Below are 25855 nucleotides of genomic sequence, written 5' to 3' on the forward strand. Positions count from 1 at the left end.
ATGAAATTTCCTGACCTATTGAAATTTCCATTTTTGTGTATTGCAGCCATTGACTCATTCAGAGGGGCAAGTGGCTCCATCACCTCTATAACCCCTTGCTTAAAGCTGGTTAAATGCAGCAATTATGTTCTCCCACAGCCTGCTCTTCCTCAAGTTGCAAACCCAGTTCTTTGTGCACGCTCAGGTGCTCGAGCCCCCACCCACCTGCGGAACCCAGGGCTGGATTCCCCGTTTGTCCCTCACACAGTTCAGGTGTGTGTGATCTGAGCAGCTCTGCAGGGGAACTTCACAGATGGGAACAGCTCCTTCCCAGCACCTGCCGGTCAGGCCCTTCCTAACACAGCCCAGTCGGTAATTAATTACCTTTCAGGGGCACAGGGCTGACTCCTGCTCAGCAGAAGCCCCAGCTCCTCTTCTGCCAGCAACCAACAGCTGAAGAATCAGTTTCACTTTATAAACCTGAGCATTTCCATGACTTTGAGAGCCCAGTGAGAAACAGGATACGTACTGTTCATCATTCTTATTTCACAAAAATCAAAACACCAGACTTGAGGCATTTCAGCTTTTCTTCAGCAGATAAGGGGAAAGGTAAATGTTTGAATGGACACAGATTACAATGATGGGAACACACACTTCAGCCATATTTCATAGTTAAAAGAATAAATACTGGGTTAAGACATTCTCCTTCTCTTTTTAAGAGATAGATAGATATAAAAAAATCAAAAAAACCTTGGTACAGCATCAATAAAGTAATGGAGTGTTGTCAGAGTTGTGTGCTTGTCTCTTTTTTTTTCTTTAATACCCAAAAACCAGTAATTACAGCAAACAGGCATGTCCAGTAGCACTGCAGAATCAATGTTTGCCCTTTTGGTTTATTTTAAAGTGTACACACAAATGAGCTTGTATACAGTATTTGCTTTGTTTGCAACACAATTGACCATTGAGCCGAAGTGTATTTTTCTGTCAGTCCCCATTTCACCATTAGTCTGCAATATTCAACTAAGAATGATTAATAAGCATCCCATCTGTTCACATATCAAGCAGCATTTATCCAACAATAAAAATGACAGTATGGGCAACAACAATTTTAGTATCAAGCTTACAGGCAATCAATTTGGACAGAAAAAGAATCAAGAATTAGTCTTTAATAACTTAATAGAAAAAAATCATTTAAAGTTAAGGAGAAATGTATAGCTATTAATTACACACTTGGTACACCAAGATCATTATCTCTTCACACACAAGGATACCTTAAAAAAATATTTCAGAAGCCATGGCAAAACTGTGAATTTCACAACAGGCAAGCAACATAAGTAGCCTCAACTGGATTTTTAAAGAGCTTTCAAATGCCAAGAGATCTTTCAGTAACATAAATGGAAGCCTGTTTCTGTAGGTTTTGAATTAAACTAAGAGGGTTTTTTTTAAAGGCAGCAGTTACAGCAATAAAATACATTTAGCCTGTATTAAAAAAAACAGGCTCTAAACAAGACTGGTCTAATTTCCAAAGTGAAACATTATATATATTGAAAATAACAAATACAGTAAAACTGTATACACACAGAGCACTTTTTTTGCCAAGGGGAGGGATTGGAATGGTGGGAAAGGAAGGTTAAGAAATAGCACAGCATACATTTCAGGAGACTATTAAGAAGGACATTTGTATTTGTCCAGAATGCTGGATCAATCTTCAGAAATGAGGAGCTAAACATGTACTTCCCATGCATCTTTTAAACCATAAGCATCCAAATAATTTAGGAAGCTGAGGAAGGATGAAAAAGAAACCAAAACACATATACAGTAAATAGCCAGGTAGCATTATAATATCAAATACTAATTAAAAAAATAAATAATAAATGAAATAAACACACTAATTCATCTCAGGTAAATAACGAGCAGGAAATAAATTCAGTTGTTACCATCCTGAAACATTTATTCATTTTTATTGAAACATTTATTCATTATTATTATAATACCTGCATAACAGTTCTACCTAAAGCATTTGCAAAGAAGGTTACACCTGCACAGCTATAAAGCCATCAAAAAAGCCTTGGTCCCTCAAGAGCAGGGCTAAAAGTAAAAATACAAAAACCACCCACAAAAGCCAACTCTGTTTCTGCCTAGAACGTGCAGTCCAAAAACTACAGGACCTGGAACCCTCTTAGATCACCTTACTAATATTTCTGATTTAGAAGTCTCCATGAAGTATACAGTAGCCCACAAGATTACTCTGAATGCTTCTACAAGCCAGTGGTCCAAAATCCTTGGGAGCTTTTGCAGTGGAAGACTTCATTAAAATTCCTGTTTCAGAATATAACTTTGTACAGCCTCTGCAACTCTGAACTACTTTTGGTTCAGCAGATACTTCTGTCTCTCTTTACCTACCACACTTTTACCCAGCTGGCCTTGAAAACCATCAAGACCTGCAGGCAGCCTGCAATGTGCCTGGTCCCCGTCCTGGCATCACATGTTATGCATCCTACTGTCAAACTAGCCTGTGTTACACATCTGTGAAGCAACTGGGGCAAAAAAGGGGGATAGCTGTGCCTAGAGACCAAGATCAAAGCAGGGGACTATTTTAAATTCAACATTTTTATTAGCTAATATCAGAAGAATCAAGAGCTTCCCTTCATTATATACAAGGAACACTCAAGTCAGTGAAACCACTTTGACAGCACCCTTAAATAAGCTTGGCCCAGATTCATTTCATGTTACACTTTAAGCCATTGCCAAGTTATCTAATATACTGATATACCCACAGGCATACAGAGAGGCATGTCAGTTACTATTCTGCCCTGGAAGTGCGTTTGTTGGCATCTCTAGAACTGAGACCAGGTCTCACATGACCTGCAAGACCATCACTGGTTAAGTCTCCACACCTGTAAGTAAAACCCAGCTGCAATGAGGAAGCTTGCTCAATTTCACATGCACATGCCTTAGGGCAAGTAATACTTTCCACCCCGAACAAGCAAAACACCCTTTGTGTTTATATTATCAGATAGGCCAAAGCGTGTAGGATTTGTTGATTGCCTGAAAGCCTTCAGCAAGCCTGTTCTGTACAACAGTGAGATTCAAAACCACGCCATACGTGCAAAACCATTATTGTAGCTGGGGAGTGGAATAAATAATCAAGTGGGATTTGTTTTTGTAGGTTATTAAGGGAGCTCAGGTCAAACTTCACTGATGGAATTGCTCCAAGCAGAAAAGCATAAAGAAACGGGCTTTGGAAGGAAAGCTGGATGTAACAACACAGAAACCAAAAGCAAAAGAAATTCTGCACAGAGACAGCTCACTCCGTTTGCAAGAAATTTAAGAATTAAAAGGCAAAAGAATCAAAGACACTGCTGGTCACCCCCAGCCCCTGTATCTAGAGCAGTTACATTATCCCAGAGAAGTATTTTTTGCTTTAAAAGGCATTTTTGAGAGCAAGGTAGTTGCCCACGGAGGGCTGCATTCCCACCACCCCGCCCTATAACGCTCCTTCCCCGAAGACGGAGCGGCCAGCCCGGCCTGCCCGGGTGCCCCCGCTCCAGGGAGGAGGAGGAGCCCCGCGCCGAGCCTCCTGCCCCTCCTGCCACACCAACAAAGAGGACCCCGCCATTATCCACCCGCACCTCTCCCGACCCCCCCGGCCTCGAGCAGGCACGGAAGGTCACCGGCCGGGAGGGCCCCGCACCGCCGCCCGTCCCCGGGCAAGGGCACAGCCGGCCCCGGCTCCCTTCCCGCCCGTCGAAACGTAAACAAAACCGCCCGGCCCGGCCCCGCGCCCGGGCCCCGCGGCGCGGCCGCTCCCTCTCGCCCGGCCGCCCTCCCCGGGACCGCGCCGCCGCCCCGCTCCCCTCCGCCCCCCGCCGCTCCCGGGGGCCGTGACCCCGGCCCCGCTCACCGACCACCGCCTCCGGCCTCGGCCGCTGAGTAATGAGCCAGAGCCGGGCCGCGCACACGCACCGCGCTCCGCCCGCCGCGGCTGCGGCTGCGGCTGCACCGCCCCCTGCGCTCGCCCCGCCCCGCCCGGCTCGGCGCTGCCCCGCTCCGCTGCCCGCCTGCCCGGGGGCCGGGCTCCCGCCCTCTCCCACGGCCCCCGGCCCGCCCGGTCCCCACCGCCCCCGGTCCGCACCGCCCCGGCCCGCCCGGCTCCCACCGCGTCCTGCTGGGCCTGCGGCGCTCCGGCTGCCCGGGGCCCGCGCATCCCTGCTCGGAACCAGCTTCTCTCTGCCTCCTCCGCGCCCTTTCCCCTGGAGCAATTCCTTTCCTGGATTACGCCGGTAGCCAGAGCTCTTTTCCGCTGGGGCTTTCATGAAATATTTGCATGTTTTAAGGCCTTTGCCTTGGCGCTCTCTGCCGGTGCGCTGGCACCCTCCGTCGCACCCTGGCATCGGTGCTGCTCCCAGACATCTTTCACGGCCTTGGCAGCTCCAGATTTCCCGCTGCATGCCTGGCATGGCAGTGCTTTCATTATTGGGCATCTGGAGTGGTGTAACATTTTCTTGTCCTGTGTCAGTTTTGGTGTTGTTTTTCCTCTAAATCTTTAGTACCTCTTTATAGGATTTTGAGGTTTTCATTACTATTGCCCTTGGTTCCTGGCATATGACATGAGTACTCTCTCCTTAGACTTTAAATATTTTCCTTTGTATATCGTCTTTTTTTGTTGTTCTTTTTTTCCCCCCTTTCCTTTTTCCTTAGGAATATCCCTGCTTAGAGACAAAGGGAGGCCACTCAGCACCCTGCAGCAAACCTTTGTATATTTTACTACAAAAAAAGGCCCTATGAGCAGTATTTAAAAATACGTAAAATCTGCCAGTTAGGCACAGGGTACTGTGAAAATGGACATTTCGCATTTTATTCACTGTCAAACATGCGGCCTCTGTCACATTTTTGAAGATGCCAAAGATTCCATCAAGTTTTTTGTTGATAACAGCTTTTATCCCTCTTTAATAAGCATAGCCTTCTACATGCTAAAGGTAGTGCTTTAGAATATTCCTGTTTTGCCCACTATCTTGGTGTTAAAAGCTTGACCTCCATAACTCTGTCCCATATACTATTCATATGCCCATTTTAGTGAGACCTCTGCATGCTGCCCTTAAAATAGTCACTTAATTTAGGCAATTTCTTTCCATATGTTCAAGTGGTTCTTTTACAGATTTCCACAGACAGATATATGATGCCTCATTTGTATCTACACAAAAAAACCCCCAACAAAACAAAAGCTATTGCTCAGACTCTGCCACTAGTCCTCCTTAGGTGCCTCTGGGCTTTGTGTTTCTAAGAGACACTTCCCACATTACCTCTGATCATTTCCATGGGACAGCCCCCAAACAGAATTAACCAGCTTTTAGCTCCGAGGCTTTTTCTTATTGCAATGTGTTAGATCAGAGCCAGATATTGCATTCCCTTGTGTTTACATATGCTATCAGCAAAGCTCAGAAGGGGCAATATAAATGCCCAAAATACACTGCAGGCAAAACTTCATCTGGATGGGTCAAATTCATCTTGGCCAGGTAATTAAAACAGCCTGCTGATTTGGGCTGATGCAGGTCATGACACCTTCGGATGTTTAGTTCTGTTGGCACATAGATTTCCAGTGTTAACCTCTGTTCTCTGCACAGTAAGAAACAGGTGGGGTGGCATCATGTTCAGCCAGTTCAGTTATTTGCAACAAGTCCCATGGACTTACAGCACTGATGCTGCTCCTAATGCTTTTGGGAGAGTGATTGTACCTGATCATCCCATCTGATGTAAATTTGCATTGAGATTTGCAAGTGAAGAACAACAGTCCCTTTAAAGTATAATATGGTGTTTTGCTGAGGATCCAGGTTTGTCACATTTCTTTTTTCCTTTAAGGTATAATCAAATTCTCCTTAAGATTTTATAGTTTACTAAGTTAATGCTTTTAACAAGAGATGTATTTCTAAGTGACTTTTTAAAACTAGTCCTTACAACCTTGTATACAATCAGCATCTAGTGCCATCTTGAATGTAAAGCTGATAAGCAACACAAATAATGATGCAGAAATTATACAAAAAGATCAGATTGGTGTTGTTGCAAAGCATAGTAGAGGCTGGAAAATATGTAAAGGTTTTATAAAGGAAAACTCTGAAAGGAAGAATTTCATACCATAAATTTGCTGTTCACCAGTATAACTGCTTTAAAAATAAATATGATAGATAAGCTATAAAATTCCTGTACATTACACAAAATTTGCAAGACACTGAAATAGTAACTCTTCAAGTAAGGACAAAAGTTTCTTTGATTGTATGTATAATTTCAAAACAAGTCCAAAATTAATGAACAATCTGGAGCATGAAAATCAACCTCTGCCTACATGTAATTGTTAATCATTCTCTTACCTCCTCAGTTTCAGTGTTTATGTAGCAGTAGTCTTGGATTTAGACTGCTGCTTTAAAATAAGCAGTTGTTGAGTGTTTAATAAATATTTGGATTTAAAAGTGTCAGTAAAATCTGGATTATGTCAAAATACTGCAAACTTTCTCACTCCCATGCACTGGTATACAAGTAGGTTTATGAACATTAAATTTTTTGGATTCAACAGTCATGAAATTACATCAAAAATGTAGTTTTGTCTTTTTTAATATTTTCGTTAACTTGTCAATTACCATACTCGGGGTAGTAAACAAAGCTTTAGCATATTGATGTCTATAAACTAAAAAGCAAAAAATTCAGACTGATATCTTTGGAGACAAGGAAATAGATCTGAATGTCTGACACAAATTTTGATGTACAAAAATCAAAATGTCAAAAATGAGATTCTATAAAATAAAATAACAGGTCAAAAGATAGGAGTAGTCATTTTTGTTCACAAAGCATCCATAGTAAAGAACAGTGATTTATTTTTGCACCAAAATGGATTAGCATAATACACATAGTAGCTCAGCTGAGTGGGACTGCAGTGAACAGACACAAGGTAGCTTAAATCACAATAGCTGTTTTTCAAATAAATGCCTGATTATGCCCACAGTCGCTTTTAGACAAGCTGCAAATAGAAACAAGATATCCTTGTCCATGTGCCCTTGCAGAACCGCTTCAGTGCTCTGCAGACTGAGGAGGAAAGACCTTGTCACATCAGGAGAGGTGCTGGAGCTGGGTGAGGCAGCCCCTCTGCTCCCTGGACAACAAGCAGTGCTGCTAAGAAAAGTGATGGGTGGCAGCAGTAGGTGACTCTCTTCTGGAGGCACCGAGGCACTCGTTGCTGCCTTGACACGCTCTCTTGAGAGCTGTGCTGCTTCCCAGGAATGTCGCTGGGAGACTGCCAAGCCTTGCACTGTCCACTGGCTGTTACCTGCTGCTGAATTTCATGTGGGCATCTCTGGTACAGCTAGGAACCATCTGAGGAGTATGGAGAGGCATTACAGAGCCCTGGGAGCAGCATTAAGGGACTCTGGAGCACAAGCAGTTTTTTCATCAGTCCTCTCAGTCAGAGGGAAGGTGTTTGAAAGCACCGCCTCATCAAGAAGAGATCAATAGGAATTGTGGGTACTCAGGGGGTCCAGTTTATCCAAGCTAGGGCTTGAGAAGCCACAGCCAGGATCAACATCCATATCCTCTTGTGAAAACACATTGATAAATATTGTTTGTTAAGGAAGACAGATATATGTGGAAAGACAGTACAGACTATGAAAGTTTTCAGAAAATTCCAGAAGTAATACAAATAGAAATAAAAAAAAGCATTTTGGTAATAATATCTTTCTGAAACATTTTTTTCACCATTGCTTGTGGCAACGAAGCTGCATTTCACATAAGAAAGCGAAATGGAAATTTGCTAGCAAACCCCAATTTAATAGACATATTACAGCCTAGAAAGGTGTACAAAGAAAAATCACACATACTAATTGTTGATGAATACAGCTGATGTTAAAATTATTTTAATAATGAAAATAATCTAATGAAAGAAACATTGTAACAGCTAGATTTTTTTAATTAATTATGTCTTGCAAAGCATTATGAAATCAACTCCATGTAACCAGGTAGAGGGACTTGTATTCCCTCTTTAAATGCAACTAGAAACAGACAGGAGTTGCAAAATGCAGTTATACACTTGAATTCTGACTATTAGCAAATAACGATGAACTGGGGCAAATATTTTTGTTTAGTAGTAACCAAACTGAATGGAGCACTTACTGGCTTGAGCAAATGTAACAGGAGGCAAGCAGCCACCGTGGGGCACCATGCGACAGGTTACAGATGGGAGCGGGAAGATGGGGCCGTGCTCAGGGCTAACAGATGCTGAAGCTCAGACGTTTCTGCACATCTAGTCAAGAAACTTTGTTCTCTCAAATACCATTAATACTATTAACCCCTTCTTTGTTGTTCCTGAAAAGTTCTTCCTGAGCTGCCATAATTCCATGTACAGCCAATTTATATTAATTTTTACACTAAGTAAATAGGCAGCAAAGTATGTGCAATCACTGGACATACTCAGCCAACTAGAAATTGTTTGTGGAGGGACATGTAGTTTAACTGTTAGAAAGCAGTGTTTATGGGGGTCACATACCTCATATTTCTACACACTGATATTAACACAGCATAGGGTGTTCTTTATTTATACTACTATTCAATAGAAATTTTTCATAGGCAAATGTGAGAAAAGTTTTTGGGGTTTGGCATTACCTTTCTAAATTACATATTGACATCCCTTCCTGCACCCTTATCAATGAAAGCTTAGTATTTGGCTTTCTAAGAATAATTCCAGAGCAAAGGACATTTTCAGGATTCAGAACAAAGCCATAGGGAATTTTATATCAGCTTTTTCTCCCTTGTTATTATAAAGTGATCATAATTGGAAAAGCTCCTGTGCTATCCTCTCTTCATGGTTTCTGCTAAATGAGACCATCCAAAGTTGACCAAATTTTAGTGACCTTACACAGAACAACACCACTGATGACTCTGGCACAGGGGATACTGAAGGCAAGCTTTCAGTAATGGTCTCTCCAACCAGCATTCAGTGTTCTTCATCCCCAACCTTGCCCTTCTGCTTAAAAAAAAAGATTTCCCAGGAATGCACCAATTCTTGTGAAAGTTTTTAATTTCAACTCCTAAATGCAAACAGCCCTTCTAGGTTAGTTAACATATCATACATTATCTCTGAAAAGAGCTGGAAAATTAAATTGGCCAACACCAATTATGTTACATCCTGTCTAAATGCTAGTTGAATTTACCATTCCATATAATGATTCCAACACAAAACCTGATAACTTCAGAAAGTAGTTTTGAAAAACAAGTGACGGTGAGCTAAATGGCAGTAGAGGAGGAATACAGACAACTTAGTCTTATCTCTTTTGACTTGGTAACTCTTATGATTTTACCAAAGCATTTTGAAGATATTTAAGAGTGTGTGTTATTTCTAAATTGCACAATACCTTACTTAGCACTCAGTGAACCACATTAGGCAGAATAAGGAGGATAACTTCAATAGCAAATGATCCCCTGTGGGTGAAACTGCACCTCTTTATGCTAGTTTGGTGCCTGCACACATCTTTGGCTTATGGAATAGTACCCTGTGACAACTTACACACACCCATTCTAGCATTTTGAAATGGAGATACATTCAGCTGTTGTAAAGAAAAGCTATTTTCACTCTATAAGTGTTAATCTAATATACATGAGTATATGTTAATCTACACAGGTTTCATTGTGGTGACAAAGAGCATGACTAATACAAAATCTCTATTCCAAGAGAGAAAAAGATGATTGTTTTTCCCCCTTACAACCAGCATCCATGTCCTTGCTGGGTAAAATGTCTACTTTTCGTGAAACTATACATGGAGAATATACATGGAATTCCATCACCATACCCCTGAAACCTTTAAAGTTTCAGTCTTTCTTTCCTCAGATTAATGGCCTGAACTTTTATAATTTAGAAAGTGGTTCCATTACAGTCTGAGAGCATTTGGCATTAAATAGTAATCACTTCACAGCCTCTCTTCTTGTATCTTGGATGGATGCATTGGAGGATGTATCATAGGAATACTGGCCTCCCGTTGAATTACTGCTGGGATCAGCAGAGCTGTAATCAGGCGTCACAAACATGAGTTACTTGTTCAATGTTTTCTTGCCTCACATTACATCTCAAAAGCTGTGTAAGAAGCAAAAGCAAATTAAACACACTGAACTGAAAGTGGTATTTTAATTGGGTCTCATCCATTCATAGAACTTTCCAAAGATTTAGAAACCCCCAGAGGTTTGAGCCAGACTTTGCCAGCTTTGTTCTTATAGAACAGTGTGGCAATAAGAATTATGCTGCCTTCCTACACTCTTCAAACACAAACTTAGAAACAAACTCCAATACACCTCCACTCCCAGTTTAGTGGTATTTTTAATTACCTTAAGAATTATTTCTTAAAGGGAAACAGGCTGTTCAGATACTGGCCTCTTGTCTTTTTTTTTTTTTTTTTTTTTTTTTTAACTGAGCTTAGGGTTACACAAATCAGAGGTAATTCCCCCAAAGACACTGCTGTGAAACATCCCTGACAGCAAAGACCAGAACAAGAGCGTAGACTCACATCTCTGTATTACGTTGCTAAGCTAAATACAGATGACTGGACAAATTCCAATCTGCTTAGAAACCATGATGGAAATAAAACTTGAATTTTCACATCTAGTGGACATGGGGATGATGCATGGAAGTTCACTATCAGAAGTGGTTAGGTCCTGTTGTACAATTTGAGCAGATCCAAGGCAAAAAGGGAGATTCCCTGATTTTTCTGAAAGCTCAAGTGATCTCCATTTAGCTCTGACAGCTCAAGCAGTTCATGATCCCGTCCATGGGACTCCAAACTAAAACTAGTTAAAACTTAACGGAAGTACTTTAAGTCTTCTCTGTTTAACAGAAACCCCAGGCCTGAGCTGTGGTTGTATTTTTGACAGCTTGCTTGTACCACCATCAGCTGAGAAGTAAATAGTAATCTTCACCTTTATGTAAACTTTTAAGAGCTTCCCACACTTCAGCTTCTGTGGGATAAAAAGGCATTAATGTCAGAGAATAATTGGATTCTAGCCATTGCCGGTTCTCAGAAAGCTGGAAGGAACATAAGGGAGATCCTAAGCCTCCATCCAGCAGTTCCTTCACTGGGATAAATAGTCTTTCATCTTGTTAACCTTCTTTCATAGTGATCTAGTTACATAAACTGTGCTGCAATTACCTACATGTCACCTGTACACAGTGAGGATTCAATAGATGAACAGAAGAAATTCAGCTGAAGCTCTCATACTGTATATTTTGAGTTTATGAGTCTGAAACACTGCTTTGGTTCAAATCAGTAGGTTGTGAGTAATTTTCTAAAATGGCTGTTTTCAATGACTATTTAGAATAAAGAAGGAATCACGGGTGAGAATTTGATCTCACAAATCTGGAACTGCTGCTTATGCCAACAGAACTACCACAGTTTTGCAATTGCAAGTTTTCATGAGAAGAATCATTGAGTCTTTTCTTAAAGCAATAGAGCATGAAGTCTTTAGTAACTTTGATCAGTTAATCAAATCAGCATTTCTACCTGATTTAACAGGAGCATGTTCACACAACACATTATTTCTAGCAAAATGATTCAAAAAGCCACACACCCTGTTAACTCCACAAACAGCATTATACACACACCTACTTAAATCCAATCTGGTAGCTACAAATGCACCACTAAAAATAACTTCCTATCTCCTCCCCACTCATTACCTGGGGAAGGAGCAGCCACAAACTTGTGTTGCTTTTGTCCTGCTAGTGTCACTGCATTGGATAATCAAGCAAAATACTTCCTGAGCTGCATCAATGCTCAGATTTTACTTTTTTCATTAACAGCCTTTTTGCTGGTCTGTTGGTATTTGGATCCACAAATTCAAAAAATGAAGAGCAGTATTAGTCCAATGATCACGGGAGAAGGGAATAGGTAGTTTCTTTTGCATAGTTGGTGAGGTTTATCAATAAATGTTGGTTTGCCAACTCCAGCATGTTCTGTTTGGGGCATCTGATGTGAGACCTCTCTATCTAGTTTTATTCCTGCCTGCAGTCCTGTCAGACTGCCTGTCAGATCAGATTTATGACTTCTAGACCAAGCTGGAATTTATAAAAATATAGTTTTATTTTGCTGCTATAAACTAAAGGGACCAGAGAAGGATATGAAAGGATGGGTGATGAACCCAGTGTGAGAATTCAGCAGAATATATGTCTTCTGTGACATTTTGCATAAAGAAACATTGCATTTCCAAGTGTCAAAAGAGAGGGATTTACAGCAATTGAGATGATGAAAACCTGAATAAATTTTCTTTAAAGATAAATAAAGAAGACCATAGCTTGTATATTTTCCTCAAAAGCACATGTCACCACTCAGATACAGTGGATAGACTGAACTGAATGTGAAGTCCAGAGTGTGGGCTAGGGGCAACAGTGGCAACATTCACAGTGACTGAGAGAGAAAAAAGGAAATAGGAGGCTGGTTTGGGTTTTTTCCTACATAGAACTTGAATGACTTAGTTGCATGAAGTTAGGCAATGAAAGAAGTCCAAGATTTTCATTTTGACATGAAGAGAGAAATCTACACTACAGTCATCTGTGAGGTATTGCCATAAGGATTGTAAATGCATTTGCAAATCCTGTTGCTCAGGGACAAAATATAGGGAGAAAGATTAAACAAATACAGATTTGTGGACTTAGAGAAAAACTAGAATAAAAAGACAAACAGAGCTGGGAAAAATGGAGGAACAACTAATGTGAAGAGCTTATTGGAATCAGTCCAATAGAACTTCCTTCTATTTTACTAAGGTTTTTTTCCCTTCACTTACTTACACCCAGCTCACAGTCGCCCTGCAGCACCCCAAGAGCTCCCTCTGCCCTGCTCTGAGCACAGCTACACTTTGCTATAATTAACGAAAAATTTTCAGATTAGGCAATATTAAAAAACGATCACATTTCCTTCCTTCAGTTTTGGGTTGGTTTATTTTCCTGCCAGATAGACCCATCAAAATCTTATCTGCATTGTTTATTGAGTCTGAAGGATTTTGCTGCTCAGAAAAGACACAGTCACCCCTCAGACCATCAGTCTCTGCTTTGGTTGTGCTGTTGCTCCCTGGATTGGCCAGGGGCTGAAAGCGACATCAGTCTGTGGGGGTTTAGATCTAATGCTCCCGTGTGCGTCAGGTAATCCAATTGAGTCCTTGTAAGTCGACGGACCCAGAGATTTATACTGAGCCACTTCCTAAAAGCTGACTCTCATTACCTGGCAAGTGAACTCCCAGGAAAAATAAAAAAATAAAAAAAAAAAAGAAGAAAGAAAGAAAGAAAGAAAGAAAGAAAGAAAGAAAGAAAGAAGAAAGAAAGAAGAAAGAAAGAAAGAAAGAAAGAAAGAAAGAAGAAAAGAAAGAAAGAAAGAAAGAAAGAAAGAAAGAAAGAAAGAAAGAAAGAAAGAAAGAAAGAAAAGAAAGAAAGAAAGAAAGAAAGAAAGAAGAAAGAAAGAAAGAAAGAAGAAAGAAAGAAAGAAAGAAAGAAAGAAAGAAAGAAAGAAAGAAAGGAAAAGAAAGAAAGGAAAAGAAAGAAAGGAAAGAAAGAAAGAAAGAAAGAAAGAAAGGAAAGAAAGAAAGAAAGAAAGAAAGAAAGAAAGAAAGAAAGAAAGAAAGAAAGAAAGAAAGAAAGAAAGAAAGAAAGAAAGAAAGAAAGAAAGAAAGAACGGACTGTAAACAGCCTTAGCAGACATGACATTGCCCTCAACTTCAAACCAGGAGCTGCTAGGTTTGGCTTGAAAGTAAGAGAAGGAACCTCACTGTTTACTTGCCTAGCCACTTGCCAGACCACACAGTGCTTAGTTACAAGATACAAACAAAGCAATAGAAAGAAAGGAAGAAAGGGGGAAAGAAAGAGAGAAGACAGAAGGTAAGAAAGAGAAAGAGAGAAAAAAACAAGAAACAGAAGTCCAGTCAAGTCCTGAATATGTTTAATGTTCTATTTACAACTGTTATGGTCTAAACAATAATTATTGGGCAAAAATATAGAAGATTTCAGACTGTTCTGGATGCGGCATCTGTCCAACTTGTACAGGTAGGTTCTTACGTATTTCTCTTAATCTCATTATCAATTAAGTAAGTATTAAATCACTCATCATCTTTGCTTTGTACAGCAGTATCTAATATTTACCTTGTTGTTTGGGTTTTTTACATTAAACCTCATTTCATTTCTCTCAAATCATTAGCTAATTCTGATTAGAAGGCTGCCTGTTTGTATGAAAAATGATAATACAGAGCTGGCTGGATTGTCATCCAGCATGTCAGTGCTCAGTCCCTCCGGCCTTCTTCTGGAGTTAAAAAAATTCACCTACAACAGTATTGCACTGTTAAAAAATCAGGGTACCTCAGAATAGTATTGTTTTCTATTGAAGGCAAAGGAGTAAAAGTCACTAAATTGTTACTGCTCTTATGGCAGGGATAAGTCTTTGTTTGCATAACACAGTTCACATGATTCTGGAAAACATAGTTTAAGTACATTATTTTTTCATGGATTTGTACTAAATACTATTACTTCAGAAAGAGCACTGAACTCCAAACAGCAGAAGGATTACCAGTGATTACAACCTGAAACTAAAGGCTCTCAGTTAAGAAACTGCTTTCCTAATTTCTTCTCCACTGCTCTCCAATGTTTTTAGCAAGTCCCTTAATTACAGTTTGCAGTTTCTAAAATAAAAGCAACCTCATTTTATGGAAGTTTTGGCACAGGCTTCATAATCATTACTGATCTAGAAATTTATAGATGGAGATTCCAGAGGAAAACAAATACTGATAATTTACTATTTACATCTAAAGTGAATTGCTAATGATGGGAAACTGCATCATCCTCAATGATGTGGTGAAAGAAGACACTGAGTCTTTCTCAAGTAACAGAACCGGTCAGCATCAGAATCAGGATCGGAAGCTTTGAATATCTCTCTTCTGCAAGCAAAGGTGTAACTGTGGCACTGTCAGAGCTCAAGAACTAGCTTTAACAATAAGCAAACCACAGCAGCATTGATTACAATAGGATTAGCTATGAGAAGCTATGGAGAGACTTCGGGAAGACTGGACAACATAAACTAAAACCTTAGCTCTTCATCTTTCATTTAGGAATTCATTTTTCTTTGGCACCTGAAGAAGCTGGTGTACAGCCTGCTCAGGTTCTTTTACCTGTGTTGTGGTGCTACCTATTAACCTCAGTATCAGCATATCATTTGACCCTTCATTCCCTGTTCCTATGTCTGACATGAGGCTGCCTCATTTCAGATAATTACATAATGCCTTAAAAAGGACATAAATCAATAAGTATAAAAGAGAAGTATTACCATGGCACTGAAATTCTACTGTTCTACTATTTCTGGCACTGCAGCAGCAGAGAGCATGGCTTTGAAGCTTCAATCTTTGAAGTGCTGGAATGTAGATGTATTAGATGTATTAGACGTATTAGATCTATTAGATGTATTAGATTTAGTTCTGGGCCACCAGTCTGGTCTAGTCTCATGTAGAATGAGCTTTTATGAAAGGTGAATGAAAAAAACCAAAGAAAAGTAGCAGTAGCTACTTTTGAAGCAGTAGCTGTCTATCACAGACTGATATTCTATGAGGTCTTTGGCATTTGGCATCAGCCAGAGCAGAGAAGAAAGGGCACATAAACTTAGCAAGAATGAGCATAGCACCACTTTCTTTTGATTGCAGTTATCCAGTCATACATTTTCAGGAACTTCTATTGAAAGACTATCTACTTGCAAACTGACTGCAGACAGTGTAGTATTTTCCTCTGAAATTCACTGGTAGGTTCCCTTTGAAGTAGAGAAGAAAAAAGAATTTGACCCTATAAGTCTGATTTTGTAGGATGCTGGTTTTTTCTAAATTTTCTTTTGGTACCAGTAACATTTTGTGTCTTTGAGGAACAATGTCCATGGGTCTTGTAGTAAAGTCACATCTTTTAGCACCCTTACCACCCAGCTCATGAAATTCCCTGCAGAGAGGCACATAACTACACTATTCAGGAACTAGATTTCAACTCTCTCCTTCAAAGATTAGACTGTTTAGAGACTGGCCCAACTTATGTGACATTTATGACTTCCTAGAAAAGAAATTAATCTCTCTGCAGCAGTGAAATTTTATCTCCCTTCAGTGCTGAATAATTTGCAGTAGTCTGGTTAATTCTCCTATTGATTAAAGTACATGTTTCTAGAAAGGAAACAAAATAATTTACAATAGAGAGAGAAAAAATACCATATAATGCTGTTTCATTGCAGCTATAATTTCTGGAACACAATCTTTCTAAGGCAAGGCCATGCTTTAGCAACAAGGCAACTCCCTTACTGACTTGTCAGTGTTTGCAGATTTGGCTCTGCGTGTCTACTTTATTTGAACAGAAGTTTTTAACAGCATTTTAAGTGTTTATTCCAATTATAAACCTACACATTTCCACCCCATATTTCAGAGAGTTAAATTTCATACTTAATGAGATTCATCTCTCTGGTATGAGGAATATAGTGTATTCTCTCCAAAATTATAACAAGTTTACAGTGAGTCAGAGTACAAAATTTGTATATGGAATATATGTGAATAAATGAGGTTATGAGGTAAATTAATTTTAAACTATATTTTTTAAAAAATGTGCTCTTTTCAGTGTCTTCCAACTTTTCATATAGCTAAAATTTGTTGGCATTTGATGGACAATCAGCATTGAAATACAGTAGGTTGTACTTAAGTAATTAGCAAATATTCAGCTTTTTATCCAATTACTATGCTTGTGTATCCAGATAGAAACCATAGTATCACGAATGATAGCATGTATCAAGAACTCTTTAAATATACAAAAGAGTTACTGGATTTGGCCCAACAAATATTATATACCAAAGAGGCTCAGAGTTTAATGTAGACATTTAAGAAAGTCTAAAGTACACAGGGTGGGCACCTTTTGCCCCCAAAGTATTTCCCTTTTCATCTGTCTAAAATATGCATACATTTGTGATTAAGATACTTAAGATATTACATTTATTTTCAATATAGTTTTTTCTGTATTTCCCCTAAGATTATCAGTAACAATTTGGTGATAGCAACAACCAATTGAATTACCTTAATTCAATTTGAACTACATTTAAATATATTTTAAGAATTTACTTGGGTTTTCAATTTTACATGCTGTAGATGAATAGTGCCTATAAAGCAAATATATTTAGTTGTCATTTCTCAGTAAATTATTTCTACACTATATTTTTATAATTTAAATTTTTCTTATGGAAGAACACTGTTCTTCAAAAACAGAATACAACCTGAAGTATTAAATCAGAACAATCATCAACATGATAGATGCAATCAGACCCTATTCAAAGCTCATGCTTACAGGCTGATGTGATCATCTTCTTTCTTCTTGCGTGTTACAGTTTTGTGGATTATTATGAATCAGATGAAAACCAAAAAAGATTTAAAGTTGTCGCTTACAATTTGGTCATAGCTTTTAATGATTCTTCAGGATCTTCTAACTACCTAGTCCTAAAAATTTTGGAGACCAACATCTCTCATAATCTCATTACAGTATTCTAGTTTCCAGGATTTGGGTTGTTTTTTTTAGTTTGGGTTTTTTAAAGAAGCAAAATATGCAGCCTTGAGCAACAAAGGATTGTGATCCTCATCTGAAATCTGTTCATTTAAGAATATTTCAGGGTAGACACTGGAGTGTCGCAAAATTATATCACTGATCCCAAACTGTCTGTAGAGACCCAGAATCAGATTAAAACATATGTGCTATTGAATAACCCTGTGCCTTTATAAAAAGTAAGTAATATCTTCCCATTTTAATTCAGAAATGATTATCTATATCAAACATTTAATCTGTATGCACACTAGGATAATTTTAAATTTCAAAACCGTCTCTACAGTCATTTTTATAGCTATATGATTTTTAAGGGCACGAAGGAAATTAGTTAAGTATTTTCCTGGTGATACCTCCTACTGAATGCAGGTTCATGCCAAATGCTGTTCCTGCCACCATGACTCAGAGGATTCAGAGGCAGTGAGATTGACGCATCGTTCCTTCTCTGTCTGTGACCACAGAAAAGGCTCAGGACAGGTTGTTCATAAATTCTGTAAATTTACTTTGAAATTAACACTGATTATTTCAAAATTATAGCTCAATCCCATTTTTATCCTATTTTTAATTCCCCTAATTTTGTATTCCAAATTTGATTTATTATGCAGCCAGTCTTGAGATAGGCTGCAAGAACTTTTCTTAGTGTATTAGGAATACTTGATATTAAACAATCATTTGTCTTCCCTTAGTGAGGGAAAAAACACTTGTGTTTTAATTTCCATCTAGTCCTCCATAAATTTTCAGCCCCTTTTGATGAAGTTTCTGAGCTTCTGTGTCACAAAGATGTAAAGATACAAATTTATTCCTGCTCTTAAACATAAGGCACTTCAAAGTAATGTGTTACTGTCAGTTATTAATCTTTGAGGGGGAAAACCACAGAGGAAAATCAAGAGATAGGATAGCCAGACTGATTTGATCTCGGTCAAGGTCCTCACCTGGATACGGTCAGAAATTACATTACTTGATATGTAAATAACCCACTGTCCAGCACTCAGGCCAAGTAAAAGGATGCTGACTAAAAACACATTTTCCTTGTAACTTTTCATTTTAAAAGATCTTTCAGAATTAGGAAGTCTGTCTGGTCAATCTGTTTCTATGGACCCCTCTTCAGTACTTAAAATCAGTCTATTAGCCCTCCAACACCCTAGAAAAGTGTCACTTCAAGTTCCCATATTTCCTAATCTTGAATGCAGATTGCTTGAAGTCTTGCCGACCCGCACCTGAGGTGCTCCAGCTAATTACCTTCTTTCAGAAAGTTTTCTTTTCCCCCACTGCATCTTGCTGCCACTGATACAAGAAGTTCTGACTTTGGCTATTTTGAGGATTGAGTTTCCTTGGGTTTGGTCATTTGTTTACAGAAGGTGCTTTTAGACTATCAGGTAGCACCTGAGTCCTAAAATGGACTGCTGACATAGCTAAGAAATTGGAGTACAACAGATGAAAGGGATAGAAGGCTAAGGACAATACTGTGTCTAGAGAAAGTTGGCTGAAGGCCATCTTTTTATAGACTTGGGTGTAGTTTTATTAGTGAGTCTTTCAATGCCACACTAGAAGAAGCATTTCCTTATCTCTAAAGTTGCCCTTGAAAATGGATGGATGCTCAGGCATTGCAGGTAAATTAGGCAAAATCAGTATTAGCCAACTTCATGTGTCTTCAGGTGCAGTGGGTTTATACTTCCATGGACTGTTATGGATAGAGAACTTTTCCTGGAGATAGTGGTGGAAGTGGAAGAAGTTACACTCCAAGTCCCTCTCACTTGCCTGGCAGTACACACCTACACTCATTTAGTGAGGGTAGTGGCCAATGTTAGCAATCTCTCAGGTCTGTCAGAGGACCTACTTAAGTAGCCCCTCTCTGGCTCACTGTTGTCGAAATCAATTAGTCACCTCTAACAGAGGGGCTGTGATGGGCATGTATGTCCAAACCATAAATAGGCCTTCCCAGAAAGAATTGTTTACAAAATCTACATTTGTTTACACCTTCCAGCAAATTAAAAGTTGGCTAAGTTTACAGCTAGGTATTTTGCAATATACCAACACAGAGTAATGAAGCAGAACTGAAAGTTCAGTCGCACGAAAGACAAGACCTCTGCAAGAACAGCTTCCAGGCAGTAAAAACTGAAAGGCTGTTCTGATTTGACAGAAGCCTTTCCAGTTCACAGAATGCTTGATTCCTACCAAGGATAATCCTTTGCTGTTGTTGTTGTTGCTGTTATTGTGTTTATACACAGACTATTTTGCCAAAGTTCTCATTTCCAGTTGTTCTTCAGGGTGTCCAGATGGGGCAAATCTGTTCTTTCTTTATGCCTTTACAAGTAGACCAGAAACAAACTTGATTCCATATTTTTGAAAGCTAAATGTGATTTCTCCTTCCTCATCACCTTGTTCACTGGTGTGTCCAGATCTCCCTTCATCTTTTTTCACTATCATCCAGATAATGGATTGACTTTCATGCTATAAAACTTATTGTACAGCTGAGCCTACTCCCAAGTAAATTCCCTCTGATAGGTGGGCATGAAAAGGGCTGTCATGTAGTTAGGAATCCAGCTGACCCATTCCTCTCAAGGATATTTAATGTACTTGACTGTAGTTGATAAGGGAAGGTCAGTTTTGCTACGAGAGTAATAGTTTTTAGCTCTTTTGCTTTCTTTACATAGTAAACAAAATAGCAAAAGTAAAGATTGACCAAAGCAAAGCTGCTCCTTTACATTTTACTAAATAAGACTGCAAAATCCAGTAAAGTGACCTTGGCATATGAAATAACTAAAGCACAGTTGTTGCTAAGGGTCAAATTCAGATGCAAAGTTGTAGTTCATTTACTTTCATGATAAATTCAATTTCTTTCATTGACTCCAGCTTTCAATGGATGAAAGCTTGCACATATGATAAAACAAAATGCACCAAAATTGAATTATTTAGAAAGAAATGTGATAAATAGGTGGATGTTGCTGGCAAAATGATGGGTTAGCCTCACCCCAATGCAACCTTATGCAACCTATGCAAGAAGAGTAGGGGAAAGTCTGTTAACTTTAGAGAGTCTACATAATGAATAAATGTGTTGCAAAGATTAGAACAGGGAGGATATTTTAGGCTAATTTGGATGGTACTATCTTCTTCCATGGACATTGGCAAAGTCAGCCTTTTACCTCAAAAGCATGAATTGGCACTGGAAGCTCTTTGCTACATTTTCCAGTCACAAAAACATTAACCTCTATATCCTGGCCAAACTCCAAAGTGGGTGATTACATTCTGCTGCTCTAATTTTTCGCTGCAGACTCAACCAGATCCAGCATAATTTCCTGATATGTAGTGTTACTGAAAAAGAGTCGCTTTTTGCAAAGTTGCTGTTAACTTTTTCCTTGTTGCCTCCTCATTTGTCTGCCTTGTCTTTTGAGTTGTAGGTTGCTTAAAGGTCAGAATTGTTTGGTTCTGGATCACAGCTTTTATTAAACTGAGGGATGAATATGGGCAGTGCAACAATAATAACAGTATCTTTCAATCACTTTTACTCTCTTATAATACACATAGCATAGCCTGGCTATAGTTTTTTCCCCAAGCACTCACACTGTTGCATTTTTGTTAAATATCACATCATGTTGGTATTGAAAATCAGAAGTCAAAAATACAGCCTGAAGATACAGGGCATTCTGAGTGTTTTTAAAAACCAGTTGCTAATTTGATTGTAAAATAGCACATTGCTTAACTCCACCATTGCTTTAAAGCAATGATTTGTTACCTTTAAAGACATTATGATTTCCATGGCCATACAATCTAGTATTTTTTCAAGAAGTTTGCACATCATTGATAGCAGGATTAATTTTATTCATACTTAGTATTGATCTGAGACATTACTTTCAGAAAAAAAGATTCGCTACAAAAGTTAAGCATCTCTGGTGTAACTGCTGATTTCACTTTGGTACTATAAAGCTGTAACACCTGCAATTTGGATAGCTGCTTAGTGAGTAACTTAAGCTAGTGAGAAATACCAGCACTGAAATCACTTCATATAAGCACTTCTATCTAAAACAGAGGGTGCAGTGCTCCTTCCCCCAGCGCAGTCTCAAATAAAACAGTGTTAAGTATGATCTGGTGGGTTACCTGTATGGAGAAGCCACACAGATTCTGGCTCTGGGGATGTGAATTGATTGCTTACTCCCAGTACCACAGGGTTAAGTGAAATGCTATCACAGTAATTTATTATTAAGAGAAATGGTGATGGCTTAGATTAAGAAGATTTGTCTGTCTCTTCTAATTAAGGTTAGGTTTGTAAGAAGCTTTACTGCCCTTTGAAGCTACAGAGACTAAAATTAGGACTCTGGTTCCGTTTAAAATGTCACTAGGTTGATCTATAATCCTGTAGGGATTGCAACAAAGGATCATTCTTCCCATGCTGGGATTCCTTGTTTGCAAGCTAGTGAGCCAAGACAAGACCCCATGAAGCGAAGTCTGAGTAGTCTATTAATCAGCAACAAGTTGGTCCTGCAGGACACTGTAATGCTCTTGCAGTGACCCCTTGAAGACTCCATAATGAATGGGAAGCTGGCAAAGCAATCAGCTGTAAGACACAGTGAGTTCTGTTGCAAGCAGAGAGCAAACAGTGGCAGTAAGTGAGCTGTGTACAGAGAGTGAAGAAATTTCTAGGGGGAAGATCTGTCCTCAGGCTGTGAGTGAACTCATTTTACAGTGGTGTTTACAACCCTATACCAGACAATAGCAGCCCAGGCTATAGTGTCCTCACTTGCTGGTGTACAATGCAAAAATCTCAAATCAGTAAATGGATCACTTCTAACTTTTCTCCTTATTCCCCTATTTACACAACATAAAATGAACCTGTGGAGCTCACTGTTACAGGAGAGTAACAGCAAAAGCTGTCTAAAAACTTCTAGGAAATTTGAAGTTTGGATTCAGTTTTCCCTACTGATATGTAGACCTAGGGCAGCTCTGAAAGAGCTTCAGTAAATTACTGAAATGTAAAACTCATTAAATGGAAAGATCAGACTCATTTATGAATAACAAAACCTTCTTGGAGAATATTTAGCAGAACAAAACATTTGAAGGAAAAGCAACCTTGATACTTCAAGTCACAAGTCAGTTCCTAGTGGGCTGGGATTAGGAAAATACTTTTCCAGTACGTAGGACACGAAATTATGATTCACTACAGAGTGCCTTTGTCTAAATGATCTGATGCTGTGTTGCAGCTGAGACAAAACAGGGTGAGTGTGCGGACCCACATTTTTCTGCACTAGGCCAGGTCTTATATACCTGTCAGATAGGATAGTGTGCTGGGAGCCACTAAATTGCTGTTCAGCAGTCCAAAAGGAGAATCCTCTTTTAATTTGGTTTAGTGAAACAAATCAAGTTTATATGTATGTTGGAAGGGTTGAACTGCAAGCACTGAGTCTCTGATATGTGAGCAAGAAAAGCTCTCATCAATGAATTCTGTAGGAGTCTACAAGATCAATCTGGCAATGAATGAAATTTAATTGCTCTGTTGGACTGTTTATAAACTTTTCATGTTACATATCTTTTGCTTTGCATTCTTTTTTTCTTAGATTAACTCTGTCATGTTTTTATAGATAGGAAAATCCAATTAAGCAGCAAAATCAATCACCTGTCATTCAAATAACCTCTCACAAAATCTGAACAGTGAATATTCATGAAGGACCTCCTGAGTAAAAACTATTTGCTCCACAGAATCTTATGACTTTTTTTCATAAATGATGGGTAAATGATGAGTAAAAGGGCTCAAAAAGATTACAGGAAGTCACTTAGTTCAGTGCCCTTTATTTACTCTTACTCAGATTAAGACAGGGATAAGCAATACTTACCTACCCTGAACAAAAAAGCAGGGTGGTTCACAAAATATTTCTTACTGTGAGAGAAGGGTACAGCTATAATCAGTAGGGCTTGTCTTGAGCAATTCAGTCTACTTCAGTGTGTCCAAGTCCCGGTATCTACTGCAGCAGGCATGAACAGTTCCTGTGTGACATTGGCCGAGGTCCTGTGGGCAAAAGGAAGCCCTCTGGAGGAAGAAGAAATATGGGCACTCCTGTACCTGTCCACAATGCAGCTTCTGGACGATCTTCACAAAGGTGAGGTGAAAAGTATCTTTTTAGAGTTCTTACTGTTGGAAATTAATTCTTCAGTTGTTTTAATTCTTTTGAGCTTGTTTTTTTGCTTGTTTGCTTGTGGGGGGTGGGGTGGAGACAAAAAACACTAATGGCACTAACAGCATATTGCTAATAAAAGTGAGAAATCTTTCATTGCTGCTGGCATTACATGCAGATTGCTCTATCTACATAGGAGGTCTTCACACAGCTTGGTTTTGGTGTTTGTTTCTTTTTCAAATTAAACATCAGGTAGTAATTAATCTGAGTACAACTATATGCAGACAAAGAGCCCTTCCTAAAATTTGAATAACATGCACCCAGAGAAAGTGCAGTGCCAGCTAGGATCATGTCCTTCATGGACTGATAGAGAAGGGCAGGCAAATCCACATGGCTCTCCATTCAGCTAGTAAGAGACTTTTATCCTTGATGATATTAATGTGACATCATTATGATGATTGCTTGCCAAGCAGACCAGCTTGAGAGAGCACAGAGCACAACTGAGCAACAACAAGAGAGCACAGCTGAGCAACCTGTCACATTTTGAGAACTGTTTATGTGAATGGGTATTTCTTTTGAGGGGCGAATGGATGAGATGTGTTATTACCTCATGAGCATGTAGAATCAAAACACAAAATACAGAAAACAAGTGATGTGTTACTTCTGCTATAGCTGGAGGAGTGCATATTCATTACCAACAAGTTTTTAATAGACTGGAACACTACAGCAGGTTGACTATACCACGAGTTCTCTATTATCTGGTGTAAAAAGAGGACAGAATAGCCCAGGCAATACAAGCACCAGGAATGTGCAAAGCAGTGAAGCATGGAGATACCCACCGGGATAGGTTCAGCTCAGATCCATCTACTGACTGTGTGCCAGACACTAAGCTGACAGACACTATGCTCTTCTGATCACTGACTTAACAAAACAAAATTTTTAAAAAAAATGATACAATCAGCCTATGTTCCCTATGCTGCGCCAGATAAATTTAGGGTATCAGAAGATGAAAACTAAACCAAGAAGAAGTAGGGATGTACAACCAAGCTGGTCTATAGGCCAAGTGTAAGGCTGCTAAAACATGTCTTTAGAAAGCTCAGGTCCAGAAGTGATGCCAAGTTGGAGTCTGCATACACAGTGTTCCAGTTTCTTGGAGCACAGGGAAGGTTACCTGCCTCTCCATATCATCATCCCAGTTGAGTAAGGCATATCTCTGGCTCCACATCTCTCAATTACAGCTATTTTGTTTCTGGAATCAGCCTCTTTTCAAGGCTAATACTGCCACATTTGCTGCATTGTGCTTGATGTAATAAATCATGCCAGATCTTGTAATGGTCAGCACCACTTGCTATAGTATATTTCTGGTGTGCTGGAGCACTGCTGGGTTAGGCAGAAACGCCAATCATTGGCTGCTCAGCACTACGGAAGGCCAGGTATTCTTCATTAGGCTGAAGTACAAGCTGGCTGGCTGTTCCTAAAACAGACAAGCTTCCCAGCATGTGTGAGTTGTATTTGCATACAACACTAGAGAAGATGTGGAAGGAGCAAAAGAGAATGCTAGCTGAAGGCAACCAGTGTCAGAGAACCCAGCGATCAGCAGGCAAGGCCACAGTGACAAGGCAAGTCAGAGGTCAGGCTGGGAACTGAGTCTGTGGGTCAGGACCAATGAGGTCTCCAGTCAGTCAAGTCATTCTGGGTACACCTCCAGTGATGAATTTGAGATGCCAGAAATATGATTTTCTGAGTGCAGTGAATTGAACACTAAGATCTCCATTATCAACTTCAACATTTTCCAGACCCTGCCATCTGTGTGATTTGCCCATGGTCAGTACTACTGTCTGCCGAAGGAAATTTGTCCTTCCAAAACAATGCATCTCAGATAGAAGCTGCCCCTTTCAGTCCACCAGAATTGCTCTACCGCCCAAGTAAAAACCAGCGCTTTGGACTGACAAAGGTGAGGTATATTGTAAAGTAAATCTTGACAGCGCCTCATGAAGACAAGCTCGTTTTAATGCAGCATACCAGGCACCTCCTGTCACACCCCACTTCTAATAAAACTAATCCAATTAGGCTATAGTTAGAAAGATTTACATGTATCTTGCATCTTACCATTGGATTAGTATGCATGACAACATCAAAATCAAGTTAGAACATCAGTCCTAAAGGCCTGCAG

The 25855-nt window shown here is 39.5% G+C and overlaps 2 protein-coding genes across 10 annotated transcripts in view; one reads left to right on the top strand and one right to left on the bottom strand.

Moving 5' to 3' along the window:
• Positions 1-25855, bottom strand: part of MAPK8 (mitogen-activated protein kinase 8) — a 182595-nt gene that overhangs the window by 40488 nt on the left and 116252 nt on the right. For 3 of the 4 annotated variants that reach the window (XM_032116225.1, XM_032116221.1, XM_032116224.1), the window contains exon 1: positions 3884-3968. The exons of the other annotated variant lie outside the window; for it this stretch is intronic. The gene's annotated coding sequence lies outside the window, so the exon portion shown is untranslated. Of the gene's footprint in view, positions 1-3883; positions 3969-25855 lie in introns of those variants that run through there. 4 annotated transcript variants of the gene reach the window in all.
• The window catches only part of FRMPD2 (FERM and PDZ domain containing 2), a 71393-nt gene continuing 59145 nt past the window's right edge, over positions 13608-25855 (top strand). For 3 of the 6 annotated variants that reach the window (XM_032116198.1, XM_032116201.1, XM_032116200.1), the window contains exons 1-3: positions 13609-14029; positions 23539-23667; positions 25479-25636. In XM_032116198.1, the coding sequence (XP_031972089.1) occupies positions 23544-23667; positions 25479-25636 (282 nt within the window). In that variant the 5' untranslated portion in view covers positions 13609-14029; positions 23539-23543. Of the gene's footprint in view, positions 14030-23538; positions 23668-25478; positions 25637-25855 lie in introns of all 6 variants that reach the window. The other 3 variants (XM_032116203.1, XM_032116199.1, XM_032116202.1) reach the window with 3 other exon arrangements.

Source organism: Corvus moneduloides, chromosome 8 (genome assembly GCF_009650955.1).
Source record: "Corvus moneduloides isolate bCorMon1 chromosome 8, bCorMon1.pri, whole genome shotgun sequence".
In the NCBI taxonomy this organism is placed as follows: Eukaryota; Metazoa; Chordata; class Aves; order Passeriformes; family Corvidae; genus Corvus; species Corvus moneduloides.